Source organism: Brassica napus, chromosome C1, assembly GCF_020379485.1.
Source record: "Brassica napus cultivar Da-Ae chromosome C1, Da-Ae, whole genome shotgun sequence".
Lineage (NCBI taxonomy): Eukaryota > Viridiplantae > Streptophyta > Magnoliopsida > Brassicales > Brassicaceae > Brassica > Brassica napus.
In genome coordinates this window covers 29,294,936-29,321,338 of record NC_063444.1, presented here as the reverse complement: position 1 = coordinate 29,321,338, position 26,403 = coordinate 29,294,936, and the positions used below count along the sequence as shown (strand labels likewise).

The 26,403-nt window shown below is 34.9% G+C and overlaps 1 protein-coding gene and 1 pseudogene across 3 annotated transcripts; one reads left to right on the top strand and one right to left on the bottom strand.

Moving 5' to 3' along the window:
• Positions 1-5,334: 5,334 nt before the first annotated feature.
• On the bottom strand, positions 5,335-15,976 carry LOC106373611 (annotated as a pseudogene).
• Positions 15,977-21,666: 5,690 nt separating this feature from the next.
• On the top strand, positions 21,667-25,721 carry LOC106376610 (autophagy-related protein 18h). 3 transcript variants are annotated; one of them, XM_048744922.1, is made up of 10 exons: positions 21,667-22,176; positions 22,399-22,821; positions 22,888-23,319; positions 23,426-23,671; positions 23,755-24,450; positions 24,528-24,685; positions 24,755-24,819; positions 24,893-25,104; positions 25,198-25,327; positions 25,409-25,721. In XM_048744922.1, the coding sequence occupies exons 1-10, from the start codon at positions 21,982-21,984 to the stop codon at positions 25,411-25,413; spliced, it is 2,562 nt and encodes an 853-aa protein (XP_048600879.1). In that variant the 5' UTR covers positions 21,667-21,981; the 3' UTR covers positions 25,414-25,721. The 3 variants fall into 3 exon arrangements, with proteins under 3 accessions (XP_048600879.1, XP_048600880.1, XP_013672157.1); XM_048744923.1 differs by having other exon boundaries at positions 22,298-22,821; positions 24,893-25,327; XM_013816703.3 differs by having other exon boundaries at positions 21,668-22,176; positions 24,893-25,327.
• Positions 25,722-26,403: the final 682 nt, after the last annotated feature.

Here is a 26,403-nt window from a genome sequence, read left to right as displayed (position 1 = left end):
ACTTGAATCTAATCCAAGAGCTTTTGAATGACTCTGCAGGCTCTTGAGTGAATGTAGCAATCTTGCTCCTCAAGTCTTCAACACGCGCTTCATTGAAGAAATTGCATAAGAATGCATTCCTGATGGCGCCCTGGATTTCAGAGATCCTGGTGGTAACTGCTTAAGCTAATGCGAAGCATCTACAGCAAGTGAGTACTTGAAGAGCTTGCACAGGAGGTAGTCTTTAGAGACTCCCTCGACTTTAATAGCAGATATAAGATCCTCGAACCTCTCCAGATGGTCCATAGGATGCTCGTGATATAACCCATAGTAGGGTGTCTGTCCCACGAGTATGTAGTACTGTGGCTTCAACTCGAAATCCCTCTGAATAGTGGGAGGACGAATGGTTGATTGGTTGGTGTAGAACTGATCTGGACGGTTGTAGTCAGCCAACGTTATGTTTCGAGCAGCCTCATCTACTGGTAGAGTGGCTCTTGTAGCGTCAGTATCGGACTCAGGGATTTCAGCCCCCTGAGCATCTATCCTCTGACCTGCTGCATTACGCAGATGACCCTCCTGTTCATGCAGGTTTCCTCTGTCATATCGTACAAGTATCAAAGTAGCAATCATGTCTCGCGGCTCAGTATCGATAGATGTTCGGATTGAAGTATCGATCGATGTCGGATGGAAGATGTCGGTTGACGGATGATGAGTGTCTTCGGTCGATAGTGGTGAGAGAGTATCGGTCGACGAGACTATTGTCTGGTTCGACGGTGGTTGACAGAAATGGATCGATGAACAAGTGGTGTTATCGATCGATGAGGAGCGTGCTTCTTTGTGGATTGAACGCTCCAAGCTTGCAGGATCTGGTGAGAAAAGTAGTTGAGTTTCCTTGTTGCTTCTAGTACTGCTGGGCATGTACCTGAAAATCCAAGAAAAAATTTTATGTCAGAAACTTAACAAAAAATTAAATCAATAGGCGATCAAAGCTCCCCGGCAACGGCGCCAAAGTTGATATCACTCAAATTACCCTAAGGAGTGATTTATACTCTCTGAAATAAGAGGTCTAGTTGTAGTACTAAGGGATCGAATTCACAGGGAGCTAGGGAACTTAATTGATCTAATATGATTTGTTAAGTAGGAATTTTTTAAGATTTAAAATGTAAATTTGCACTTTTGGTTGAGCAAGTAATTGCTCGATTGATTGGTTGATGTTTTTGTGCTTAAAAGGAAATAGCTAGACTTAGGGTTTCTATTCAGGAAAGTTAGAATTATAATCCTACACATGCCTAATGAGTTGCATGCATGATAATGTAAAGCTCAACTGTCAATTCAACAAGTCCATCAGCTATCGCATGTTTGAAATCGTCTATTAACTAGATATAATGACCCAAACAAATGTGTTCGATCAATAGCAGTGTCAATCGATAATCCTATAGGGATATCAATCGATACACCTTTCGCTCAGTCGATCGATTATCCAATATGAATATCGATCGACGCTCTTCTAGTTAAGCTTTATGCGCGGATTGAATAAAGCTTACTAAGCTCACTTGAATGAAGCTCTCGCTTTTATCTATCAATCCTAGGGCAAGTTCTAGGTAGCTAATCTAGAAACATGCATTAATGAACAATCCTAATGACACAGTTACCACAACTCAGAAATCTATAGTTTGGGCTAATCCCTCATAACCTATTTAAACCCTAAATCTAACAGTGGAACTACTCAGACATGGCTAAACAATTCATAAAAGCAATTAGGGTAGAAAACTTCATAGAATAGTAAAATAGATGTTAATGGAGTTCCAATCACAAATTATAACTTTAGATCTTCTCTCCAATCTATCACAATCCTAAAACCTTTTGCTGAAAGTAATAAAACTAAAAACACAGAAAAGCACACTTTGCCTCTAACATGGTGGCAAAGCTTATATAGTTAGGTTAAAACTCATCAGGGGTAATCTTGTAAATTGGTGAAGACTTGGGCTTCAAGTCGGCTGTAACCAAACGGGATTTATGTGCGCTTCGCTATCGATCGATGTTCAAGTGTGAACATCGATCGGTATTCCTCCTCCAATATTGACTGATGGTCGAGCTCGATGGTCATCTCGGGTGCTGCTCCAAATATCTCCAAAATGCTCCAAAATCATCACTTATCTCCAAATCACTCATGATCTTCTAAATATAATAAATAGACTCTATAATATAATAATAGATAGTAAAAACACCTATAAACCATGGACGAAAATGGGTCAAATCCATGGTCTATCACACACTAACATTACCAAACCAAATCGGTTTCAAAATTGAAGTTGTGGTATATTCTGATTGATAAAAATGGCTTTGTAATAGCAAAATTCTATGGGAAGTTGATATGGTCACATTAACCCTAGAGAAACTTACTCTCTCAAATAAGAAGTTATGTTTTAGTACTTATGGATCAAATGCACATAGGCTCTAAGATTACAAAATAGACATTGTTTTGAAATAAAGCTAGACAGTAATAGTAGAAAACAATAAATAGAGAATTAAGTGTTTTAAGTTATCAAGATGAGATGAAGCTAGACTTAGGTGAACTCTTGTATGATAGATATATAAACTAAATAAGTTATTTTGGGTTTATTAAAAGATATGTTCTCAAAGTCAAACTTGAATTATAATCTTGAAACTTTCTTATGTAGAGATTATCTAATGCTAGACCAAGGAATCTAACTCTCGTATGTGAGTCCTTGGAGACTGTCATTCGGTACTTTGTAGGAAGTGTCGTTCGATACTACTTCTAACAAGATTTAGAGAATGAGTTTGATGTGTTCTCTAACCACCTAGATTAACCCTTGTATGTATCTAGACAATTAGATCATTCTAGTTTCATTCACGTAACAGACCAAGATCTTGCTTGCGCTAATCAATCCTAAGATCTAAGTTAGGGTGATAATTCCTATACTTAGCAATAAGAACAAATAGATGAAGAACTAGTTAAATCACCCTAATGATATCACTCAAATTACCTTAAGCAGTGACTTTTTCTCTCCCAAATAAGAGGTTCAGTTGTAGTACTTAGGGATCGAATCCACAAGGAGCTAGAGAACACAATAGATCCTAATCAGCAATGATTAGCTAGGTAAATTATTAAAACAATAAATAAGCAAGCAAGGCGAATAACGCAGCTGTTCAGTTGGTTAGTTTGAGGTTTGTAAAAAATATGAGAAAGCCCTAGATCTAGGGTTTCTATTCAGGTAATCATGATTATAGAGATATATAATACTTAGGTTGTCAATCCTAGAAATCAATTTCTTATGAGAAAGTATTCCAGCTTTCGCTGTTGAATCAATCCTATTGACTAAGTCCAATATCTCAGCTGACGCTTGTTGATACGGATCGAACGTTGATCGATGCTATGGTAAGAGCGTCGATCGACGTTCTCTTAGGCAACCATTGGCGAGTTGATCGATAGGTTCACTAGTATTATCTAAATCAGCTGTCTCTTGTTCCTAGAAATCCTAGCTCAAGGAAATCCATTTTGGTGCAGAACCTACCGTCGTAGTTGTCCATTATCCTAAGTTCAAGGTTCTAGTTAGCTACTCCAGAACACAAGCATTAATAACAATTCCTCGAAGGATATTTATCACCTTAGCAATTCTATATTTTGGGCTAATCCCTCATAACCTATTTGATCCCTAAATCTAACAAGTGAATTACTCAGACATAACAAAATAAATCATAACTTATAACTGAATACATTGCATAAATAGAATGGAGTTAGAAATATTGAGTTCCAATACAAATCTCTGAAGGAGTCTTGGATGTTCTCTCCAAACTACTAAAAACCCTAAGTATTGTTTGCTGTGAAAAGTAAGAAAGTATGAAAGCGTGTGTCGCCTAGAATAATGCCAGAGCACATAAATATTCGGTTAAAATCGGCCAGGGGTATTTCTGTAAATGTTTATGACTTGGGATTTAAGTCGGCTGGAAACCTAATCGGGTCTTGCGCGCTTTGGTGTCGATCGACGGCACATGATGTGCATTGATCAATGTTTATCTTTGAATGTCGACCTCCAGACTAGTTCGATGTTCAGCTACGGGCTTCTTCTCCTTTTATCTCCAAAATGCACCAAAATCACCACTTTCCTCCAAAACACTTCTGAACCTGTAAATATGCTAAAAGACTCCAAAACAAATAATTATGTCCTAAAACACTAATATACCATGGCTAAAAGTGGGTAAAACCCATGGTATATCAACTCGCCCAGACTTACCATTTTTCTTGTCCTCAAGGAAAACACAGAGTAGTCTTTATGAAAGAGTAATGCATAAGATGTCCAGCTTCCGTTGCATATCATATGTGTTGACTAAGTCCAATATCTCAACTGTCACTTGTTGATACATATTGAGCGTTGATCGATGCTATTGAGTTAGCATCGATCGATGCTACCTTAGACAAGCATTAGCGAGCTGATCGATATGTTCCCTAGTCTTAACAAAATCAGCTGTCACTTGTTTCTAGAAATCCTAGCTCAAGAGAATCTATTATGGTACAGAACCTACTGGCGTAGTTGTCCACAATCCTAAAATCGCGGTCCTAGTTAGTTACTCTAGAACACATGCATTAATAGCAATTTTATAAAGGTTGTTTAATTACCATCTTAGCAATTCTATAGTTTTGGCTAATCTTTCATAACCCTAATAACCATAAATCTAACAGAGTAAACTACTCAGACATAACAAAGCAGAACATATCAATTGTCTGAATAAAATGCATAGATAGAATAAGGTATAAAACCTGGAGTTCCAAAGCTCTGAAGGAGTCTTGGATCTTCTATCCAAACTACTAAAAACCTTAAAAAACCTTATGCTGTGTAGAACAGAAAATAAGAAAGCGTGTTTTCCCAATACAATGTCAGAGCACATAAATATTAGGACAAAGTCGGCCATTGGTAGTTTTGTAATTATGTGGAACTTGGGCTTCAAGTCGGTCATGAACAAGCGGCCAGCTCTCGCGCTTCGCTGTCGATTGACGACAAGTGATGTTTGTCGATCGACGTTTGACTCTGAATGTCGACTATGGCTGAATGTCGACTATGGCTGGTTTGATGAACAGTTATGAGTTTCTTCTGTCTTTATCTCCAAAATGTTCCATAATTATCACATTGCTGCAAAACATGCATGAACCTGTAAAAACTCTAAAAAGACTCTAAAAAGACTCCAAATGATAATAAATAAATTTTAACACACTTATATACTGTGACTGAAAACTGGTAAAATCCATGGTATGTAATTTACGTTAGAGTAATGTTATTTTACAGAAATACATTGCACCAAACTCTAAGTTCTATTATAGAAATTCTCTATTTGAGAGGAAAATATATCAAAATACATTGGAGATGGGCTAAGAAATTGTAACAGTTTCATGTTCAAATACAAAAGAAATAAAATATCATATCTAAACATTAGTTTTTAATAATTATTGTCTTTGTAATCAACAATCTAAACATTACAATGTTACATAATTAATAGAAGACTGAATTTCCTCAAGCGTTCGACTTTTGGTTTCTGGTACGAGTTTTGCTACAAATATAACAGCAACCCCTTAAATTGTAGCAAAAACATAAAATGTTCCTGAAAATAATTTGGAAATACATTTCATATTTAAATATAGAGTGAAAATTGGCTGAAACAAAAGAAGTAAAATTGGAAGAAAACTTGTACCTGCAGGACTCCAATTCATTAGGAAGTTAAATGCAAAGGATATTATCCAAGATCCAACCCAGCTAACAACAGTCACAAGACTTCCTGCTGATCCTTTTATATCAATTGGAAATATCTTGACATAAAATGGAATTTCAAATATCTAATTTCAACTAAATCAAACAACAACTGTAATATAAGGAAAGCATAGAGTATATCTTATTTAACTTGTATATTAAGGAATAAGTTTCAATAAAGCAATCAAAATCATACGGCAATGAAAAATATATATACTTAAACCACACAACAAGGAACTCTACTATACTAATCAACACGACAAAATTTTTCATGAAGTTATTTACCTCTGACATAATGACCCAAGGTATCCCACCCAACCCTAGCTAAAATGAACCTGTATACACCTGACGGGAAAATGGAAAATAACATCATATCTTTTGAAACTATGAATAACTTTTTTAAAACTAACAATAAATAATGTTTCGGATTAAAAACTTACCAGAACGCCAACGAGTGCTATATATGAAGCCCATCCACTAAACGTCCTTCCACCCTACAATTTGGTGAGCTCACATTTTATTTTTCTGGTTAAGCGGTGAGCCGGCATTTTATGATATACATAATTACATACATATATACATAATTAGCGTTGAAATATGCTACAATTATTTATATTAACAAACGAGTAAAATGTTTCACAAAAAACAAACGAGTAAAATAATCCTTAATACTTTTCTAGGCACTAAACTCAGAGCCAAGATAGATATTAAAATAACATGAAATAAAAAGTAGAAATATGGAACAATAAAACAATATGAGGCAATTATATACACAAAATTTGATATAGTTATATTTGAAGATTTAATTGAATCCTTGCAACCGTTTAAGTGAAAGTTTGCATCTGTTTAAGTGAAGGATTGCAACTGTTTGTGATTGTATCTATTATTGATGAACCGTTGCATCATTTTGTGATAAATCATTACAACCATTGATAATTAAAGTTTTTGGTGATGAACCAATGTGATTTTTAGATAACCATTTCAATTGTTGATATTAACAGTTATAACTTTTGGCTAGACATTGCAATTGTCGGTACTAACCAATTGCATCCTTGGTACTCTATATAATGAGTTTTGGCATTGAAAACTTAGAATAAGAAAGAAATAAAAAAAAAATTGGTAGAAACAAATAGGGATTCAATGCTCAAAGATCATCAAAAATCTTTGAAGAAACACCTATAAGCACTAAATCTTTATTTGTTTTCTTGTATCTTAGCCTATAACAAGAATGATATTTTGATTCTCTTATCTTACATGAGGATTTTGTGTAGCCAAAATCTTAAAATAGGGTCAAAATAGTCTTTAAGAAAAGTGACCTCGTACGTGATTCAATCCTTATCCAAGTTCATAGTCCACATCCATTTGGTTACCAACAAAAATAACCAACAATCTTAAAGAGCATATTCTTGTGAACTATGATTTTTTATTTGTGAGAGATAACATCAAATTTTGGAAAGTTAGAAATGCTCGAGAGAGAGTAAACTTTCAAAGATGAAAAATAAGATGTAACAAGGAAGATCAAACGGAGAATGACGATTATATATATAATGGCTAAATTCTCAAAAGTCTCAGTATGTCCGCTCTCTATAAAGAAGCAATAAATGATATGATTAACTCAATCATGGAAACAATATTTGGATCTTATATATCGAATCATCTACTATGTTGCAGCCTTTAGGCTTCAAGATGATCTTTAAAAAGAAGATGAAAAAGTTGATGGAACAATTGACACTAAGATTCGATCAATTATTCAATGGTTTAAACTAAGAGAAGATATCGATTAAGCTGATACTTATACTCTAGTTGCTAATATCTCTTCTATAATGTTATTATATTTTTAGCAAACATTAATAAACCATATGGTTCACCGGAAGGGTACAAATGTATTGTCACCAAATGGGTGCGAACAAGTCATCAACGAAGCGGTGCAAACGAGTTGGAATCAAATGGGTGTTAACATGTAGACACCCAAGGCCTGCGAACTAGTCTTGACGGAAGAGTTGCAAACATGTCATGGACGAAGATGTGCAAACAATTCGTGGCCAAATGGGTGCAATTTGCAAACATGTCGTGACCAAAGAGGTGTTAACGTGTTTTCACCGAGAGGGTGTAAACGTGTCATCACCATAAGGGTGTGAACATAACTTTACCAAAAGGGTGCAAAAGTTTCGAAAGGGTTCAAATGTAATGTTACCAGAATGATGCTACTTGCATCATGCATGATGTTGATCCGTATGGATTCAAGTGAATGACGATAGAGGCTGAGTCATCATGATTGTACAACATATTGTTCATGGACAATGTTATGGATCGCGCCCATGGGAAATAGATTAATTGCTCAGAAAGAGGTGCATATGAAGAAACCTAAGATTTTATTGTTCCTTGTATTGAGCATTAAGTATATAGTTTGATCAAGTCATTGTATGAGCTAAAGAAAGCACCTAGATAGTGACATTAAATGGTTCATGAGTTTGTCATATCAAGTGGTTAAGTTAAACCAGTAGAAGAAATGTTTATATAACAATTATGAATCTGATAATGGAATAATAATTTGCTTATATGTTATGAAATGTTGATCATTGGTGCTGACTTTAGACAAGCAGAGCTTACAAAAGCATTATTGCCATCAAGTTTTGCAATGAAAGACATTGGAGAAGTGGATGTGATTCTTGAAATTTGAATCATACATAAAAGTAAAGAAGTATCTTTGGTACAATCTCATTACACTTAGAAAGTTCTTAAGAGGTTCAATTGTGAGAGCACTCCCATGGATACGGGTGTGAAGCTTGCGCTATACACAAAACAAGCAATATCACATCTTAAGTATTTACAATTGATGATTCCTAAATACATACTATGACGAGCACTAGGCCAAATATAGCTTATGTTACATGGATGTTTAATAGATACACTGTAATCTTAGTAATCAATAATAGAAAGCCTTAAGACGGGTCCTAAGTAATTAAAAGAAACCATAAAGTATGGTTTGTCATAGGTAAATTTTTCTTTGGTGGTAGAAGGGTATTCAAATGCAAGTTGGATTGCTAACATATAACATCATTCTTCTACAAGTGGTTGAGTGTTTTACTTCCGTGCCATTAATTTCATGGATTTTAAAGAAGTAAACTTTCATGAAATTTTTTACTATGGAATATGAATTTATAGCATTATAAATTCCGGTAAATAGGCAGAGTCAATATACAATATCATAATTTTTTCGGTCTTAACGAAATATACAAGATCATTTGACGAAATGATTAGCTAGGGACTTCGTAACTATGTATGTTAAAGGGATGAGAGTAAATTCCATTTTCAATCTTTCATTGTGAGAAAATAATTTCCCCTCTAATACAATATTAGAGGCTGAATTCAATGTGTAAAGCCTATACTTAAAGATTGAAGCACATGTTTATATCATCCCAAGGTATGTACTTGGATCTACAAGAAAAAAGATATGTTGAAAAGTTTTTCTTAATAGATACTTTGAAAAAGTCATTTGTAGGTGCATGAATAAAAGTACCTTACTACCTATGAGTGTGAAGTGATGCCGGTTCATTAACATGAGACTTGAATTTGTATATACTCATCACTCATGAACGGATAGGGACACAACTTATATTAGTGTCGAGCAAACACTTAGAATTGTGGGGAAATTTGTGTGTGTTATTTTCATGTGCCCAAATGGGTTGAGAAGGTATAATCTGCATGTCATCATGATTCTCAGACATTTGGAATGTGTAATACACTAAGATGAAAACTCTATTCTTAGATCATTTTTATTTATGCATAAGTTTAATATATGTCATAATTATTTAGTGAATATGTGATTACACTTAAATGATGGAGGATTGTTGGAGATTTAAGTGAATCTTTGCAACCGTTTAAGTGAAGCATTGTATGAACAATTCTATCTATTTGTGATTCTAACCATTAGTGATGAATCTTTGAAACCATTGGTGATAATAAACTATTGAACCCGTAGGTGATTAAAAACGTTGGTGATGACCTTTGTGACTTTTGGCTAACTATTACAACTGTTGGTATTAACAATAATAACTATTGGCTAATCATTTCAATTGTTAGTGCTAACAATTGCAACCCTCAGTACTCAATATAATGAGTTGTGGATTTTAGAAAATGAGAATATGAACAAAAAATTAAAAACTAATTGTTAGAAAGAAATAATATTAATTGTTTAAAGATCATTAAAAGTCTTTGAAGAAACATATATAAACACTAAAATTCTATTTTTATTATTGTATCGTAGCATAGAACAGAAATGAGACTATATATTATCACATAAAGAGATTTCGTGTAATCCAAATCTTAGAATAAGATCAAAACACTCTTTAATAAAAATGAGTCCGTGTTCGATTCAATCCTTATCCAAGTTCATAGTTGATATCCATTCGGTTACCAACCCAAAAGAACCAACAAAATTTTGGTTTACAGCTGATGAAAAAATATTCCAATGTACAAATCAATTGGATAACCTTATTTGATTTGGGGAATTTTTTTCATTAACATTATATAAAGCTTTATGATATATAAAATTATGTATTTTAAAGAGGAGAGAACCTGTAAATAAAATGATAAGGCGACGAGTAAACACCCGATAAATGTGCCCACAGCAGAAATCTGAATTGTGTAGATATAAATTAGAGGAATAACCTAGAATAAATATGTAAAAAATTATTTATTACAAGAAGTAGTGGTCGTCTGCCTGATTTATCCATCAGAATTACGCCTATAGTTGTCATCGGTATCTGAAAATAATTAAATAGGATCAACCACAGATAATTTGGTTGCGATGGATACAACAATTTGGTTGTTGGTTCATTACCATTTTTTATTGTTATGTGCAAAAAAACATTTCTTCTTGTGTGTCAATATTTTTTAAATAACGAAAATGTGGATTGATATCCGAAATAATTTTTTTTTCAGTATTAATTTTTTTTTTTTAAACAAATGCTACCATTTTCTGGCTAATGGTATTTTATTTTTGATGATTTTAAGTTTTAAAAATATTATTCTATTAGATTACCATTCCAAATATTTAAATTTTTAATGTTGAGAAAGACATTTTTTTACTGATAAGAGTAAAACAATGAAAACAAATAAATAAATAAAAACTTACCTGTACAATAACCATTGCAATCATTCCAATTTTGGAAGAAACCCCTGAAAATAAAATTAAAATGATTACTTACATTTAAGTTTAATCTTGTGTGTGTACATTAATATTATCTGTGTATGTACCCGCAAATACGAAAATAGAGCTGGCGTAAAAGACAATTCCATTAACACCTCCAAATTGTTGCAATACCATTAAACCAACTCCCATCTAAACTCATTTGACATTTCATCATGGAATATCATAGATTATCGGACATTCAACCATATAAAATTATTGACTTGTTTAACTTACAAGTAGAGATTTTGAGTACTGCTCTTGGAACAAATCAAATATACCATCTTCTGAAATTTGTGACAGTCTGCATGTATACTCCTTCAAAAAACCAAGAATGTTACACATTTTAAAAAACATTTATCAAAAAAATATAGTTCAAGAAACTAGAATTAGTGATGTTTTACTTTGATCTCACTAGATTCATAAGAAATGTCTGCAGATTCTCCTCTTAATCGTTGCAATACAATTTCAAATTCTTCCCATCTGCCAACTTTTGCCTGAAAATACTTGCAAACAATTACTACCATTCGTTTATCAAAACCACAAAACCCTTTTCCAAACATTATGACATAAAATTAGTATATTATTAGGTAACTATAGGAACCGTATGATTACCTCATTATCATTTGTTATATCACATGCACTAAGATTTTTTTAGTATAGGTAACAAATTACTTACCAACCATCTCGGTGATTCTGGAATGAAAATTAATCCCATCATTTGTACAACACATGGTATCATACCTAGGGTATTAAACATGAATTAATGACATGTATTACTGGTAAGATATACTTATTTTAGAAAGTTTACTTTATCAATATTATGTTTATATGTATATTACCTATCAAAGCCAATATTCGCCAACCAACAAAAGAGCCTAGTAGATATGTTATGGAGACACCCAAACATATCATTAACTGCATATTTTAAAAAACTTATAGATAATTTATTGACATTTCAGCAATATAATAAGACAGTGAAATATTTAAAGAATACCTTTTACAAGTGGAGATATTTTGTAAATTTAGTATTTGTTTAAAGAGAAATTCAATTGTATTTAACCTGATGAACAGTTGTAAAGCAACCTTGAAGATCCTTAGGAGTAATTTCAGCTATATATACAGGCACCTGATCATTAGTTAAGAAACACTAAATCTATTGAAGAGATCAATTCAAAATATTTTGGTATATCAACAATTTTCAACAATATTTATGGTATATGAACGATTCAACATATTGCTGGATCATAGAATGACATGTTGGATACAATTCTAACTCGGTTACCAACCAACGAATCTGGAATTATAAATTTCACCATATAATTTCCTATCTAATATGTCAAGTGTAGAATGTCAATGTTTGGTATAGAACTTAAAAGTTCATTCATTGTAGATCAATAAGTCCCTAATCTTACAAAGTTAATGTCCAACACTTTCATCATCCGTTTAAATTTTTGAAAACACAAAGGGCGTATGATTCATTAATGATTGTTTATACAATACACAACCACTAAATATTCATTATTCAAGTTGGTAAGGTTAATATATTTTACCACAAACGAAAGAATGCCCATCCCGTAACCGACCAAGAATCTTCCAACGTCAAGACAAATTGTAACCTAATTAAAAAACAAACAACATATATTTGTTCTTCAAATACATTTTTAAAAAAAGAGGGAGACGAAGATACCTTAGAAAGACAGATTACTAACCAACCAAGACTGCAAAACATCTCCGAGAAACCCATTGTCTAATAAAGATGGAGATTGTTTACCAACTTAACAAATATATGTATTATATCTTTTTTTATGTAAGAAAAAAAATGTAATTTACACCTCGTCTGCCAATCAAATCGGAAATTCGTCCACTCATAGCTGTGCCAATCATTGCCCCAACTGTCAGAATCGAACCGAAGAGCGAATACTGCAAGTATTTTGAAACATTCAAAGCTGAGACATCAAGTATCCGACTAGAAGATTCAATCGAATTCTTGATCATGTGTTTAGTCGTGAGATCACTTAGCTATGAATAATATAGTTCCCTCAATACTTAGGCTCGGAGTTGTAACAGCGGATTGAGCGGTACATTTGCGGTGCGGTTCTAACAGTTATAAAAACGTATAGATATATGGTATATGTAAAGATTTTTGTTACTGTTAACTGCGGGGCGGTGCATGCGGATTTAAACATTCAAACCCTTAATGTCATTTTCATTTTCATCCGTACTATCTCAATCTTTAACCTTTTACATAAGACATTTTCAACATCACAATCTACTAGATACTATTCAATACCCTTATTAAAATTACTTAGTTAATAGTGGCGTTATTGAATTCATTCACAAAGTTGTAAGCATTTAGGTAAGTTTTGCTTTCAAAGTATTATGGCCAACTGATATGGCACATCATGATACAATATTTGTATTATTATTCCGACAAACGGGTGATCAATGAAATGTGGAGTAAATCGGATTAAATGGTTGATACTACTGACAAAATTCTAAACAAGCCAGAGCTAACCCAAACTGATCTTGTAAAATATATACAAAGTGAATAGAAATACAAGACAATCAATTTGAAATTTCATGACATCTTCAGTGCGTTGGGATGCTTTCAAAGTGTTAGATGAGTTACGGTTTAAAGTCGAAAAGATTACACAAATACACACTTTTGATTCAAAGTTACATAAGAAATTTTTCAATTTCTGGTTCATCACAATATACTAGATACTATTCATACGTATATATAGTTTTTCTACATAAGCGTTAGGAAAATGGACGGAAATCGTGGGTCACGGTGGATCATCGCTGGGTTGTTTGGTTCCTATTGATATGTAGATAGAAAGTGAGTGGACAAGCTACTTATAAATGGATATGTGAAGTCCAATAAAATGATAAATCATATTGCAAATTGATAAATGTAGATACGACTATGTCTTGAGATTGTGATGGAATATCGTTATGATCAATGTTTTTCATAAAATACTAATACATGGTATATTATTTTGTTCATAAAACTTATTCAACCATACGTTGTTCATAATATTTATTTAAAAGGTTGGTTCGTTTTAAATTATTTATCCAAAATAGAAAAATATGAAAACATATTAAAAATATAGTTCATTACATGATCAAAATAAATTATAATTTTATTTAAATAAAATAAATAAATTCATAAAATATAAAAAAGAAAAGGAAATAAAATTAAAAAGTTAAAACTTGGTTGGAAAAATGGAACTAAGGTTGTAATCATTTTTAGACATACATAGTTAATTTATCGATTAGCTAATCTGGATTTGTTTTCAGAATTACGGTTTAGATCCTTAGAAAATCTGATACTGTCAGTTTCTCCGCCATATAATATGTAATTTTTTGTCAACCCATATTATCTGTAATTACCTCTAATTTTTTATTAGTTCTTCATCAATCCGTTAGCTCTTCACAACGGATCATAGATACTTATCAGTTATCACAATCCAAACACACTGATTATGTTACCTCTGCCACAGATAGATTCAAGTCGTTGGTTAAGTCGGACTGAACGGGTGATGAGTATCCTATCTGCCAAATTTGTGAAACGGTTTTTCAAGAATCAACTGATATATACGTAAATAAAATGAAACAGATTACAGATTTAATAAGACGTTATAACTCACAGCTGAGCCAAAAACGAAGGACCAGCCACAGCTACAAAGTAGTGAGGAATAGAGTTATAGTTGTAGCCGATGAGTCTTGATTTTCTTTCTCAATAAGTGAACTTTCAGGAGCAAGATCCATTTCCCATTTCTATTTGTGGGTTCTAACTTTCCTGCTGAATGTTTTGAGTAAGACAAATTACAGTTGTTGGAAAGAATCCAGTGGGGTAGTATATAGAGAAGCGATAAGGGTAAGACGTATGCTGTTTTATTTTATTGCTAATTTGTAAGCTAGTCTTTACTGAAAGTATTTTTCAAATATAGGGGCACAGAATATTTGTTGCAAACAAAACGCAAATGTGTGCCGAAAATTCCAAAAAGAAAAAAAAATTGAACAGTAAGAATATGTTATGAACTTATGATATGAAGGTTTTTAAACAATTCAAATTTCTATATACAATTGACAAAGATATGTTTTCGTCCGGTTAATAAAGTTTGTTTGGAATAATTATATTACTGATTATTATACTTGGTAGTTAGTAATGCCATTTAGTCCAATAGTTTGACTAAAAATTAATTAATGATTATATACTATGAAATCTTAGTTTCAAGTCTCAGAACAAACATAATTATATGATTATTGGAGAAAAATGCTTAAGAGATCTTTAACAAAGAACAAAGAGTACTGGCAAGTGTGGATCTTATAGGACGGTTCAGGGTAATACAGTTAGACGTGAATCCTCATAAGACATTTGGAATTATCGCTAGAAGAACTGTCTGTAATATTTAACCGGTAGACAAAGAGTAACAAGAGATACCATAATTAACCAGTAGACAGAGATGTAGGAGGCAAGAGTAACAAGAGATACCATATTTAACTGATTTATAACCTTCATGTATGTACTCATAAAGAGCTTTCACTCTCTTCCACAAAGTATTGACTATTACCTAATCAAACCGGTCTTCTCATGGCCAGATGTCATTTCTTTATACAGGTTATTACATGGTCCCATGTGGATATTCCTGGTATTGACCCGAAGATAAAAATTCTGCAAGTTAATCCTCATCACCAGTCGGTAAGGCAAAAAATTTGCAAGTTCGCTCTAGAACAAATGATATACCATGGATTTTACCAGTTTTTAGCCATGGTATATAGTTGTTTTAGATTCTATTTATTATGTTTTGGAGTCTTTTTATAGTCTGTTTAGAGTCCTTACTTGTCTAGGTATGTTTTAGATAAATGTGGTGATTACAGAGCATTTTGGAGCTAACGATAGAAGAAACTCGTAGTTGTTCAGAAACCAGCCAGAGTAAATATTCGGATAGAGTGTCGATCGACAAACATCTATTGTCGTCGATCAACAGCAACCCGCGTAGATGGTCCGACTTGTTCAGGGCCGACTTAAGCCCAAAGTTCCACATAATTACAAGACTTCCCTTGGCCGACTCTTACCTAATATTTATGTGCTCTACCATTATATTAGGCAACACACACTTTCTTATTTTCTACTATTTACAGCAAACAGTTTGAGGGTCTTCAGTAATTTGGAGAGAAGATTCAAGACTCGTTCAGAGCTTTGTATTGGAACTCCATTGATTTCTTAACCTTATTCTATGCATTATATTTAGATTATTGTTATGTTCTACTTTGATATGTTTGAGTAGTTATCTTTGTTAGATTTAGGGTTAATTAGGGTTATGAAACATTAGCCAATACTATAGAATTTCTAAGGTGATAAATATATGAATCATTAGTTAACCTATTGTTATTTTAGGCGCATGCGACGGCTGGTTTAGTTAACCTAGTGAACACATCGATTAGAGCATTAATGCTTATCTGAGCAAGCATTGATCGACACTCACTCTATAGTATCGATCATCCCCGATCTTTGTTAACATGTGAGAGCTAGAACAAAGACTTAGTCATCTGATTAGTAATTGCATGCGAGAGCTGAATTACTTGCTTACTGAAATCGATTTCTAGGATCAAACCTTAGCATCTATAAATTATAGTTCTGGTAACCTGAATGAAACCTTAAGTCTAGCAACCCTTCTTCCGTCTCAAACAACTCCTACTATTTATTTTCTTGTTATTTACATCTTTCTATTATTTGACCTAGCTTGATCTGAAACTCAAGTCTATTGTGTGAGATATTGAGTCTCTGTGGATATGATCCTTAAGTACTGCAATGGATCTCTTATTTGAGAAGGTTGCTCTTGGGGTAATTTGAGCACATCAAATTTGACGCCATTGACGGGGACTCAGAGAGACTAGGTGTAGGATTTCGTCTACATTTTTATTTTTAGTTTACTTACATAAATTTTTTTCTTGGGTTTCAGTTACATGCATATGAGTTCCAGAAGCAACGAGGGGATAAGGCTCTAACTTGTAGAGCCACATGATTTTGAACGCGTGATCCATAAGTCTAAGAGGGAAGTTGACACCCTCCAAGCAGAAATCAACAGCGTAGAGATCCAAGTATTGAATGACACTGCTCATTGATATCACTTAAATCACCCTAGAGAGACTTTTACCCTCTCAAATAAGAGATACAGTTGCAATACTTAGGGACCGAATCCACAAGAAGCGATGGCACACAATGGATTTATACCAGTTCCTCCATAGTTATGCTTATCCTAGCAAAACTGTTGTTAAGAGGGTAATATATGACATCAATTTTGTTGTAGAAGTCTTCAAATATCTTATCCTGATCCTACCAGATTTTCTTCACTAACTTCGACTTCATCTCTACTATATGTATCCTCATCCGGTGCATTTTGGGGGTGTAGGATTAATTCCAAGCATCTAAAAAACATCCCTTCTAATGTGGTAAACTCAAATAATGCCCTCTTGTCTTGGGTCTTGATTGGCAGAGTAGATGATAAAACAGTAGCAGTATGCTATAGAATGAGTATGATACATAAGCTGAATGCTTTAGCTAAACTGTTTAATAGAATGATTGGTAGAGAAATATGAATATGTTATTTTAAATTATTATAAATATTAGTATATAATATATAATATATTTATTGCTAATGAATATATTTCTAATATATATATAAATAAATTAATTATAAAATTAAGAAGATAATTTATTTATTTTATTTAATAATTTCAAAATTATGTTTATATCTGAAAAATATTATTTTGAAAATAAATTTTATAATTAAAATTTCTATTTTTTTAAAAAATATTTTTATTGTAAATTTACTTTTGAAATCAAAAATTTATTTTCTTGATATAAAAATAACTTTTTGATATTATTAAATAAAATAAATGAACTAATTATATATTTTCCTTAATTTATAAATTATATATGTAAATGTTATTCTAAAAGTTTCATCTGAGAGGTTTGACCAGAGAGCATTTAGAGAGCACTAACATTGAGTAAATGTATTCTAAATGTTTTTCTAATAAATGTTGATTGGATAACTTAACGCATAATGCTAATGCTCTACCAATCAAGGCATTATCTACCATCTCCAATTTTGCTTCTATATCTTCCTTAGAAACATTGATGATCCTCACATCCAGTGCTTGTGCATTGCCATCCTCATTTATGTATACTCCATACTCATCAGACTGCACTACACAGATCTTCCTTCTTGTAGGGGTAGCAGTTGAATTCGCAAAGCTCTCGTGGTGGTCTTTGTGTGCCCAACTACCGATCAATGCCTCAAGATTCTTGTCGATTGTGTCCTCAAATCGATTATCGAACGATGGCTCATGTTGGGTGTCAATCAATGCTTCACCGTCAGACTTGCGTTCTGCTCCAGCCACCAACGAAGCAATGTGGTTGCAATCATCATAAGTGAATTTCTTGTCACCATTAATGGTGTTCTATTACAAAAAAAAACATGGAAGCCTTTTCAATAAAACCAATCATGGACAGGAAACTATATTGAAGAAAGATCATTACCTCCGCACGAAAAGGAAACTCTTTGATGAGGGATTCGAAAAGGGTGGAAGGAGAAACGCATGTGGAGCTTAGAACAGAGTCAAGAAAAGCAGGAACAGCTATTGAAGGAACTTGTTTGAAGCTTATCGACAGTGAAGTAATCACCGAGGCTGCTAGCCAGCCGGAGATAGATATCAGAAAGACGTCAATTCTTCGTCTCTTCGGTATTAGGGTTACGGAATAACTCTATCTTCACGGGCTGCACCACCACATTCGGCCCAAACACGTGTCGGCTTCACAGAGTCCGACTTAGTGACATGGAATCCCATGTGGATGGCCTAAAAGTGAAGGAAACCCTTTTTATAATAATATACTAGGATCGGCCCGCCGGCGGGATATAATTTACTTGTGATCTAGATTATTATTTTTTGTATAATTTTGTGGTTTGTGTTTTAGAATTTCATTTGCAAGAAATGTGTATGATAATGATTTTTTTGTCTTTTAGAAATTTATAGGTCTTGAGAGATTATATATAATAAGATATATTTTTCTTGTTTACAATACTTGTTTATGTTGTCCAAACAAAAAAAATAGTTGTCTCTATGTTATAAAATTGTGGTACTGATATACTGTGAGCGCTTTAAATGGTCTTCATGTTGTTCATTTTACAGACATTCGAGTCTACATTAAAGTGTACTAAAGGAGGTTTTGTTGTTTTCTATAATTTTAAATTAAGTTTTGGTTTAATATTAATTTAAATATACCTTAAATATACAATGAACCAGTTAAACAAATATATTATGGTAGGTAAATAAAAATTTTGTTTTGTTTTATTTATTATGAACGAACTAAAATTATTCGTAGTAATATTATTTAATTTAGATAACTGAAAATTATATTCAAGAAAGCAGGCTTCACAAATAAAAGTTAGATATGATCAAAATAGTATTTTATCTTGTTCATTCAAAATTTTATGTACAAATTAATTTAATTTACAACTGTTTTTTTTAAAATGAGATTTAGAATAATTGAATTATCATCTACAATCTTAAAAACAAACAGACATACAAATAGGTTTTTTGGTTTAGTGATTAAATAGATTTATCAATCTAACTATATTTACAGTTATGCAATCGACAATATATATATATAATTTTTTGTTTTAATTTGATCAACCTGAAACGTGTAATGTAAAAAAGATTCTGGACAAAATGGTTGTGTTTTAGCATAAAACTATTTTTTGATTAATCGTCTTTAATTTTATCTATATATCAAACGAGTGGTGGAGAAGAGTTGTTAGCACTATCTATTTAATTTCATATCTTCCTTTTATTTTTTACCCATTTTTTTTATTTGCAAAAAAGGTTTTCAAACTTCTTCCCAATATTTCTCTCTTTTCTTTTTAGATCTACTTTCTTGTGCAAAAGAACCACCGTGAAACTTCTGGTTCCACCGCAACTGCCACAAATTCTTGCACCACCACTGTCCGCACATCTTTCACCGCCACTACCGCAACTCCTTCATGGCCTCTCCCCCAACTCTTTGCATCGCCACTGCCGCAACTTTTTCACCGCCGCTGCCGCAACTTCTTCACCGCCGCTGCCGCTGCCGCAACTTCTTCACCGCCGCTGCCGCTGCCGCAACTTCTTCACCGGCAGCCTGCAACTCCTTGCCCTCTTTCTTTGCATCCAGCCACCACAACTCCTTGCACGATCACCACTACAACTCTGTTTACCACTACTTCCATTCCGCTCACTTCTCATCCGCTATCACCACCGTTGCATCATACACCACCAATTTTATCAAATTTATTGTCAACAGGAGATCCGTTCTTTCCTTTTGATTTTTTTTGTTATTGAATTTTTACATTTATTATGCAATGAAATATATGAAATTTTTTAATATTTGTTATAATTTAATTAAAATAATTTTTTTTTGTATAAATATTTTCAGCTGCCAGAAATTAAACCGGAGGTGGATTATACAAAAAGTCATCGGTACATTCAAATGATTTTCCTATGAAAATTTTCGACAATATATGTTATCGTAACTTACCGAGAATTTTCCAACAAATGGTGATTTTTTAGATCCAAACTCCGATGAAATTAGGATTGTCAAAAAATGATAGGAAACACTCGTTCCGATAAACTTCTGTTTAATATGATTGTCAGATATCAATTTTTTTTTTCTTGTAGTGAGTAAAGCTTTATTAAGCAAAACATAAAATCCAATTCTAATCGAAGCTTACAAATATTGTTTACCAAATTAAATAAAACGATGTGTTTTAAAAATCCGGACACGTAGCGGCTTTAGAATGCATGAATTAGTGAACTGGAATCGTACAAGGAGAGAAGCAATCCCATCCCAGGTAAAAGATGGATTATGAGACGAGTTTGGATAAATGGCTCGTCTTCGATGCGCTTGGGCCCAAAACATTTCGCGTAAAAAACAAGTATCAACGAAAATTGCTCAACTGTTACTTCTCTAGCAATCTAACACCCTTCACACGGCACGACAGTAACTCTCTTTTTTTTGCGTCTGACAGCGACGCTCTGAAATATTACAAAATCGAAGTGAAAATAAAAAAATAATAACCAAAAACCTCTATTCAAAAACGCGGCCGCCTAGGCGTCCGCATAATCGCTACTCAGACCTTCTCCGCCGCGATTTTAGCCTAGGCGGATCACAAAATCGAAACTTGACTAATCGGCCCATTAAACCAATTAATCGGCCCAATTTCCTATTAATCGGCCCAATTGAATATTAAAAAAAATCCAAGTTCCAAGCTATTATAATAGTACTCGGGCTTTACAAAAAGTCCAAACGATTTAATCCCTTTTCAAGGATGTATGTCTCTATATATAGAAGCAAGATTTTACCTCTTTTTCTTCTCTGGCCGATGTGAGATTTTGTCCTGAGAATTAATAATGCTAAAATAAACAATGCACTGAGTGGATGTCGAAGTCGGATTGCGTAACAAATGTACAAGGTACTAAACCACTAGGGGACATCAGATTCTTGTTGTAACACGAACATGCCGATATATGAATATAATAAAAGTACAAAAACTAGGCTCCGCATACTCCCCGATTAATCCCCGATTTTTCTCTAATTCGCTAGACGTGAGCCGACCGTCCGACTAGCGCCTAGCGTAGTTCCGAACAGGGCCAAAAACTAAAGCCTCAGGACAGAAAAGAAGAAAACAAAAAAGAGAGAGAGGAAAAAAAAAAGACGAAATCGAAAAAAAAAGAACAGTTTCTTCTACTACTTCATCTTCTTGGTCTCGTCTTCTTCCCCGTGAATAAGGTCATCAAAAGCAACAAAAAAAATTATAATACAAATTCCACCGCTAATCCGACTAATAACAAAGGTGTGGGTGGCTTCACTGTTTCAAGAATTGAAAGATCTAATATTTGTTATTATCCCTTCCTTGCCGACGGTTTATGCTTTATTCCCGTTCGCTTTCTCCTCTCCGGTGACCTAAAATCTCTTTCAAAAGGATTTTATTTATCACTATTATGAAGAGCAGGAGCAGCAAGGTCAATATCAACAACGGAGATAATCATCAGACGAGAAACGGTACAAATGGCTTTTTGCCTAATTCCCTAAAATTCATATCAACCTGTATCAGAACCGCTTCCTCCGGCGTGCGCTCAGCTAGCGCTTCCGTCGCTGCTTCTCTCTCCCCCGAATCCCACGAGCTCAAGGATCAGGTTTAGTCTCAATTTGATCTTTTAATTGAAGTCTGATTAATTCATCTTCCTCTTCCAATTCCAATAGGGCTCATGTTCTTATGATTAGATTTAGGAATATCACCTTTTTTTTTTGTTATAGGTTTGACTTGTACGAGAATGATCATGGCATTGAGATTCTACAAGTTAAGTTCGGTTTGATGGGATCAACGATGCCTAACTTTCATGTCTTTGATCAAGCAGGTGCTGTGGTCTTCCTTCGATAGGTTACATACAAGTGAATCTTCTTTCAAGAACCTTCTTTTACTAGGTTATGCCAACGGGTTTCAAGTCCTTGATATCGACGATGCAAGTGATGTCAGCGAACTTGTGTCGAGGCGGGATGATCCAGTTACGTTTCTACAGATGCAGCCTTTACCTGCTAAATGTGAAGGAATCGAAGGATTTAGTGCTTCGCATCCCATGCTTATAGCAGTTGCTGATGAAGCCAAGGGCTCAGTTCCTCCTATTAGAAATGGTTATGATGATCCTCTTGCCCTATCTCCCACGGCTGTACGATTCTATTCACTTAGATCTCACAACTATGTTCATGTTTTGAGATTCCGATCTACTGTCTATATGGTCAGATGCAGTCCCCGGATTGTAGCTGTTGGCCTCGGTTCACAGGTCAGCTTTTACGTTCTATCTCTTTTATATGGTAGATAGCTTACCTCATTTTGCATTTTGATGCAGATATACTGTTTTGATGCGCTAACTCTTGAAATCAAGTTCAGTGTCCTCTCATATCCTGTTCCTCATCTTGGAAACCAAGGGGTCAATGTCGGATATGGACCAATGGCTGTCGGATCTAGATGGTTAGCTTATGCTTCCAATAATCCCTTGTCCTCTAGTATAGGTCGCCTTAGCCCTCAGAATGTTACTCCCCCTGGAGTCAGTCCATCTACCTCCCCTAGCGGTGGTAATCTAGTGGCGAGATACGCCATGGAATCTAGTAAGCATTTGGCGGCGGGTTTACTTAATTTAGGTGACAAAGGTTACAAGACTATATCTAAATACTGTCAAGATCTAAAACATGACGTTCCTGGTTCCTCTCTTTCGTCCAGTCCTGGCCAGAAAGTTGGTCGGGGCGCAACTTCTGCTGCAGATTCAGATGTTGCTGGAACGGTTAGTCTTCCTTGAGAAAGCATCATTAGTTATGAAACCTGATCATGTCTTCTATCGCTAGTGAATTATGTTATAACGTTAATGTCTCTCTTATCATGTCGATCAGGTTATTGTCAAGGATTTTGAATCCCGGGCTATTATAGCACAATTCAGGGCTCACACCAGTCCAATATCGGCGCTCTGCTTCGACCAAAGTGGCACTCTATTAGTGACGGCCTCGATCCACGGTAACAATATTAACGTTTTCCGGATTATGCCATCGCCTTCAAAGAATGGACCAGGTCCCCAAAGCTATGATTGGAGCTCTTCCCATGTGCCTCTTTACAAACTGCATCGTGGCATGACATCAGCTGTATGTTTTCCTTATTCCTTATTCTCTTGTATTATTATTTTTTTCTGTTAGCTACTGTGAACGTTGCTGTTGTATTCCCACAGGTAATACAAGATATTTGCTTTAGTAGCTACAGCCAGTGGATTGCAATCGTGTCATCTAAGGGTACTTGCCATATTTATGTTCTGTCCCCGTTTGGAGGAGAAAATGTTATTGAGATACGGAGTTCTCATGTCGATGGACCAACGCTTGCTCCGACATTGTCCCTGCCGTGGTGGTCGAGCCCATCGCTTAGCACCACCCATTTTACGTTTCCACCACCAGCATCGGTAACTCTTTCTGTGGTTAGCCGAATCAAATGCAACAATTTCTTCCATGCTGCCAGTTCCGTTGTAGGAAAACCGTCCTTCCCTTCTGGCTGTCTTGCTGCTGTTTTCCATCAGGCAGTCCCGCAGGTGTCAGCTCCTGCTTTAGACTATCTACTGGTTTACACTCCATCGGGTCATGTAGTTCAATACAAACTCATTCCATCTCTTGGAGGAGGAGACCAGGCTGAGAGCAGTTCGCGAATAGGAGCAGCTGAAGAGGAATTAAGAGTGAAAGTCGAACCCGTTCAGTGTTGGGATGTCTGCCGGAGAACAGATTGGCCAGAGAGAGAAGAGAATATATGCGGAAGAGTTGCAGAGGACAGCGTTGATGCTTCTGATCTAGCGAAGCCTCTCGAGAAACACCACGTTTATGTTGCCAATGCAGAGGTTCTAATAAACTCGGGAAGAAAACCAATCTGGCAGAACTCAGAGGTTCTGTTTACTTGTCTGCTATTTCCTTACAATAAAAAAAAAACATCATGTCGCTAACATTACCCCTAAAAATCCAGATATCTTTCTATCCCATGTTTCGACCGGACTCCGCTGGATTGAACCACGGGGAGATGGAAATCGAGAAAGTATCTGCAAATGAGGTTGATATCAGGCGCAAGGATCTGCTGCCTGTGTTCGATAATTTTCACAGTGTGTATTCCAGTATGCGTAACAGGTAAACTTACTGCATCACATGTTTTTGAATTGCGTTTGTCAATAACCCTTATCCTTGTTTTGCATTCAGAGGATTTCCTGTTGAAAGAGATTCAGATTCTTCTTCTTCTTATTCTGATCCTGGGCTAGTTAAAGGTAGGTAATCAAATTAACTTCCTTTAATAGATGCATGTCGACGTTTCTCAAACCCTATAACTGAACTTTGCAGGTAGAGGAAGTAGTTCCTCCCATTTTGCACTAACTCCGAACCAAGACCCTCATAGCGGAATTGTAACATTCAAACAACCAGTGGTTTCCATTTCTTCTGCTGTGAAAGACACTGATTATACTGTAGACGACGCTCATATGTTGCTAAAGAACGCCTCCCTGCCCGCTGAAACAACAATTGTAAACAACAGCGGGACAAGCGGAGCTTCAAATGTAAGTTCTACCCAAACTTCTGATCTCAGCATGAATGCTACGGACGAAAGTGAGGAGGGACCTGTTGATGATGGCTACCCAAACTTTGAGCAGTTTTTTAAGGAAACTGCTAAAGAAGCAGAGAACAAGAATGCTCCATCTGATCAAAGAAAACTAGATGATGATGATGATGATGACGACGATGACGACATGCTTGGTGGTGTTTTTGCTTTCTCCGAAGAAGGTGAGAAGGGCTTGTTTATCTGATCTGTTCTATTTTCTAATTAATTGAATCATCAGTTTTTGATGGATATTCTATTTGCAGGTTGAGTTTTTAGTTCAACTATGGCCAATCTTTAATGGAGAACGGAAGTTCGCTTACGAATCCCTTTCGCTGCAAATTACTCACAGATGGATCTTAATACCCTAAAGAAAACGTTCAAAATCAATTCCCTTTTATCATTTGCTTCTGTAAACGCTTGTAAATGGATTATTCGTTATCGACGGTCTCTCTATTTGTATGGACTGTTTTCTTGGTTTCTTTGTAATTCACGTGTACCTTTATACATTCATTGGAAAAAAGAGAGAAAAAAAAAGAAGAAACAAAACAGGCATGAAAAAGAATAATTTTTTTTTTTGGTAAATATTGTTAAGATTGAATTACCAATTTTTGAGTTTGTGACAGACGATACAAAGAGATAGTTGTAGCAGAGAATACAAACACCGAAATGAAACTATTAACATAACAAAAAAATACAGTAATGAAAAACACGATTGAAGGACAGATATCAAAAGATGTAAGAGAAAGCACTCGAGAGAAACTTGAGAAAGTCGCCAAGAGTATGCATCTTGCAAGATCAGAAACTCCATAGTAAGGCATCAGTTATAACATGAGTCACGAGTCGATAATATTGGCTTGCCTAGACACTCGCCTCCAAAAAATGATCTCACAACAAAGCCCTATCACCTGCAGAGAGCAAAGATACCAGCGAGAACTCGGAGCTCGCAGCAGACGACAATGGGCCGCACCGAAGCAGCGAAACCAACGAGCCAGAGCCTGTCGAAACCCAAGACACCAATCACCGCAGACAGCCACCTCTGCTCCTCCCTCCTGAAGTTCAAAGGTACCAGGATACTCTAACAACCCATAAGACCCTCACCGACAGCACCAACACCCCAACATCAAGCCCAAAACCGCTCTTATTTGGAGAGACTAATGGATGATAAACCCGCCACTTCCACCAGACCCTGCACGATAAAAGGAGGTAACACCACAGGGCAAGAACCGAAACACCAAACCCTTACTACAGAGATGCTAGC

Coding starts and splice junctions, on each gene's coding strand:
- LOC106376610 (XM_013816703.3), top strand. CDS start 21,982: ATGAAGAGCAGGAGCAGCAAGGTCAATATCAACAACGGAGATAATCAT. Junction 22,177..22,398: donor CCCACGAGCTCAAGGATCAG/GTTTAGTCTCAA, acceptor TTGATCAAGCAG/GTGCTGTGGTCTTCCTTCGA. Junction 23,320..23,425: donor ATTCAGATGTTGCTGGAACG/GTTAGTCTTCCT, acceptor CATGTCGATCAG/GTTATTGTCAAGGATTTTGA.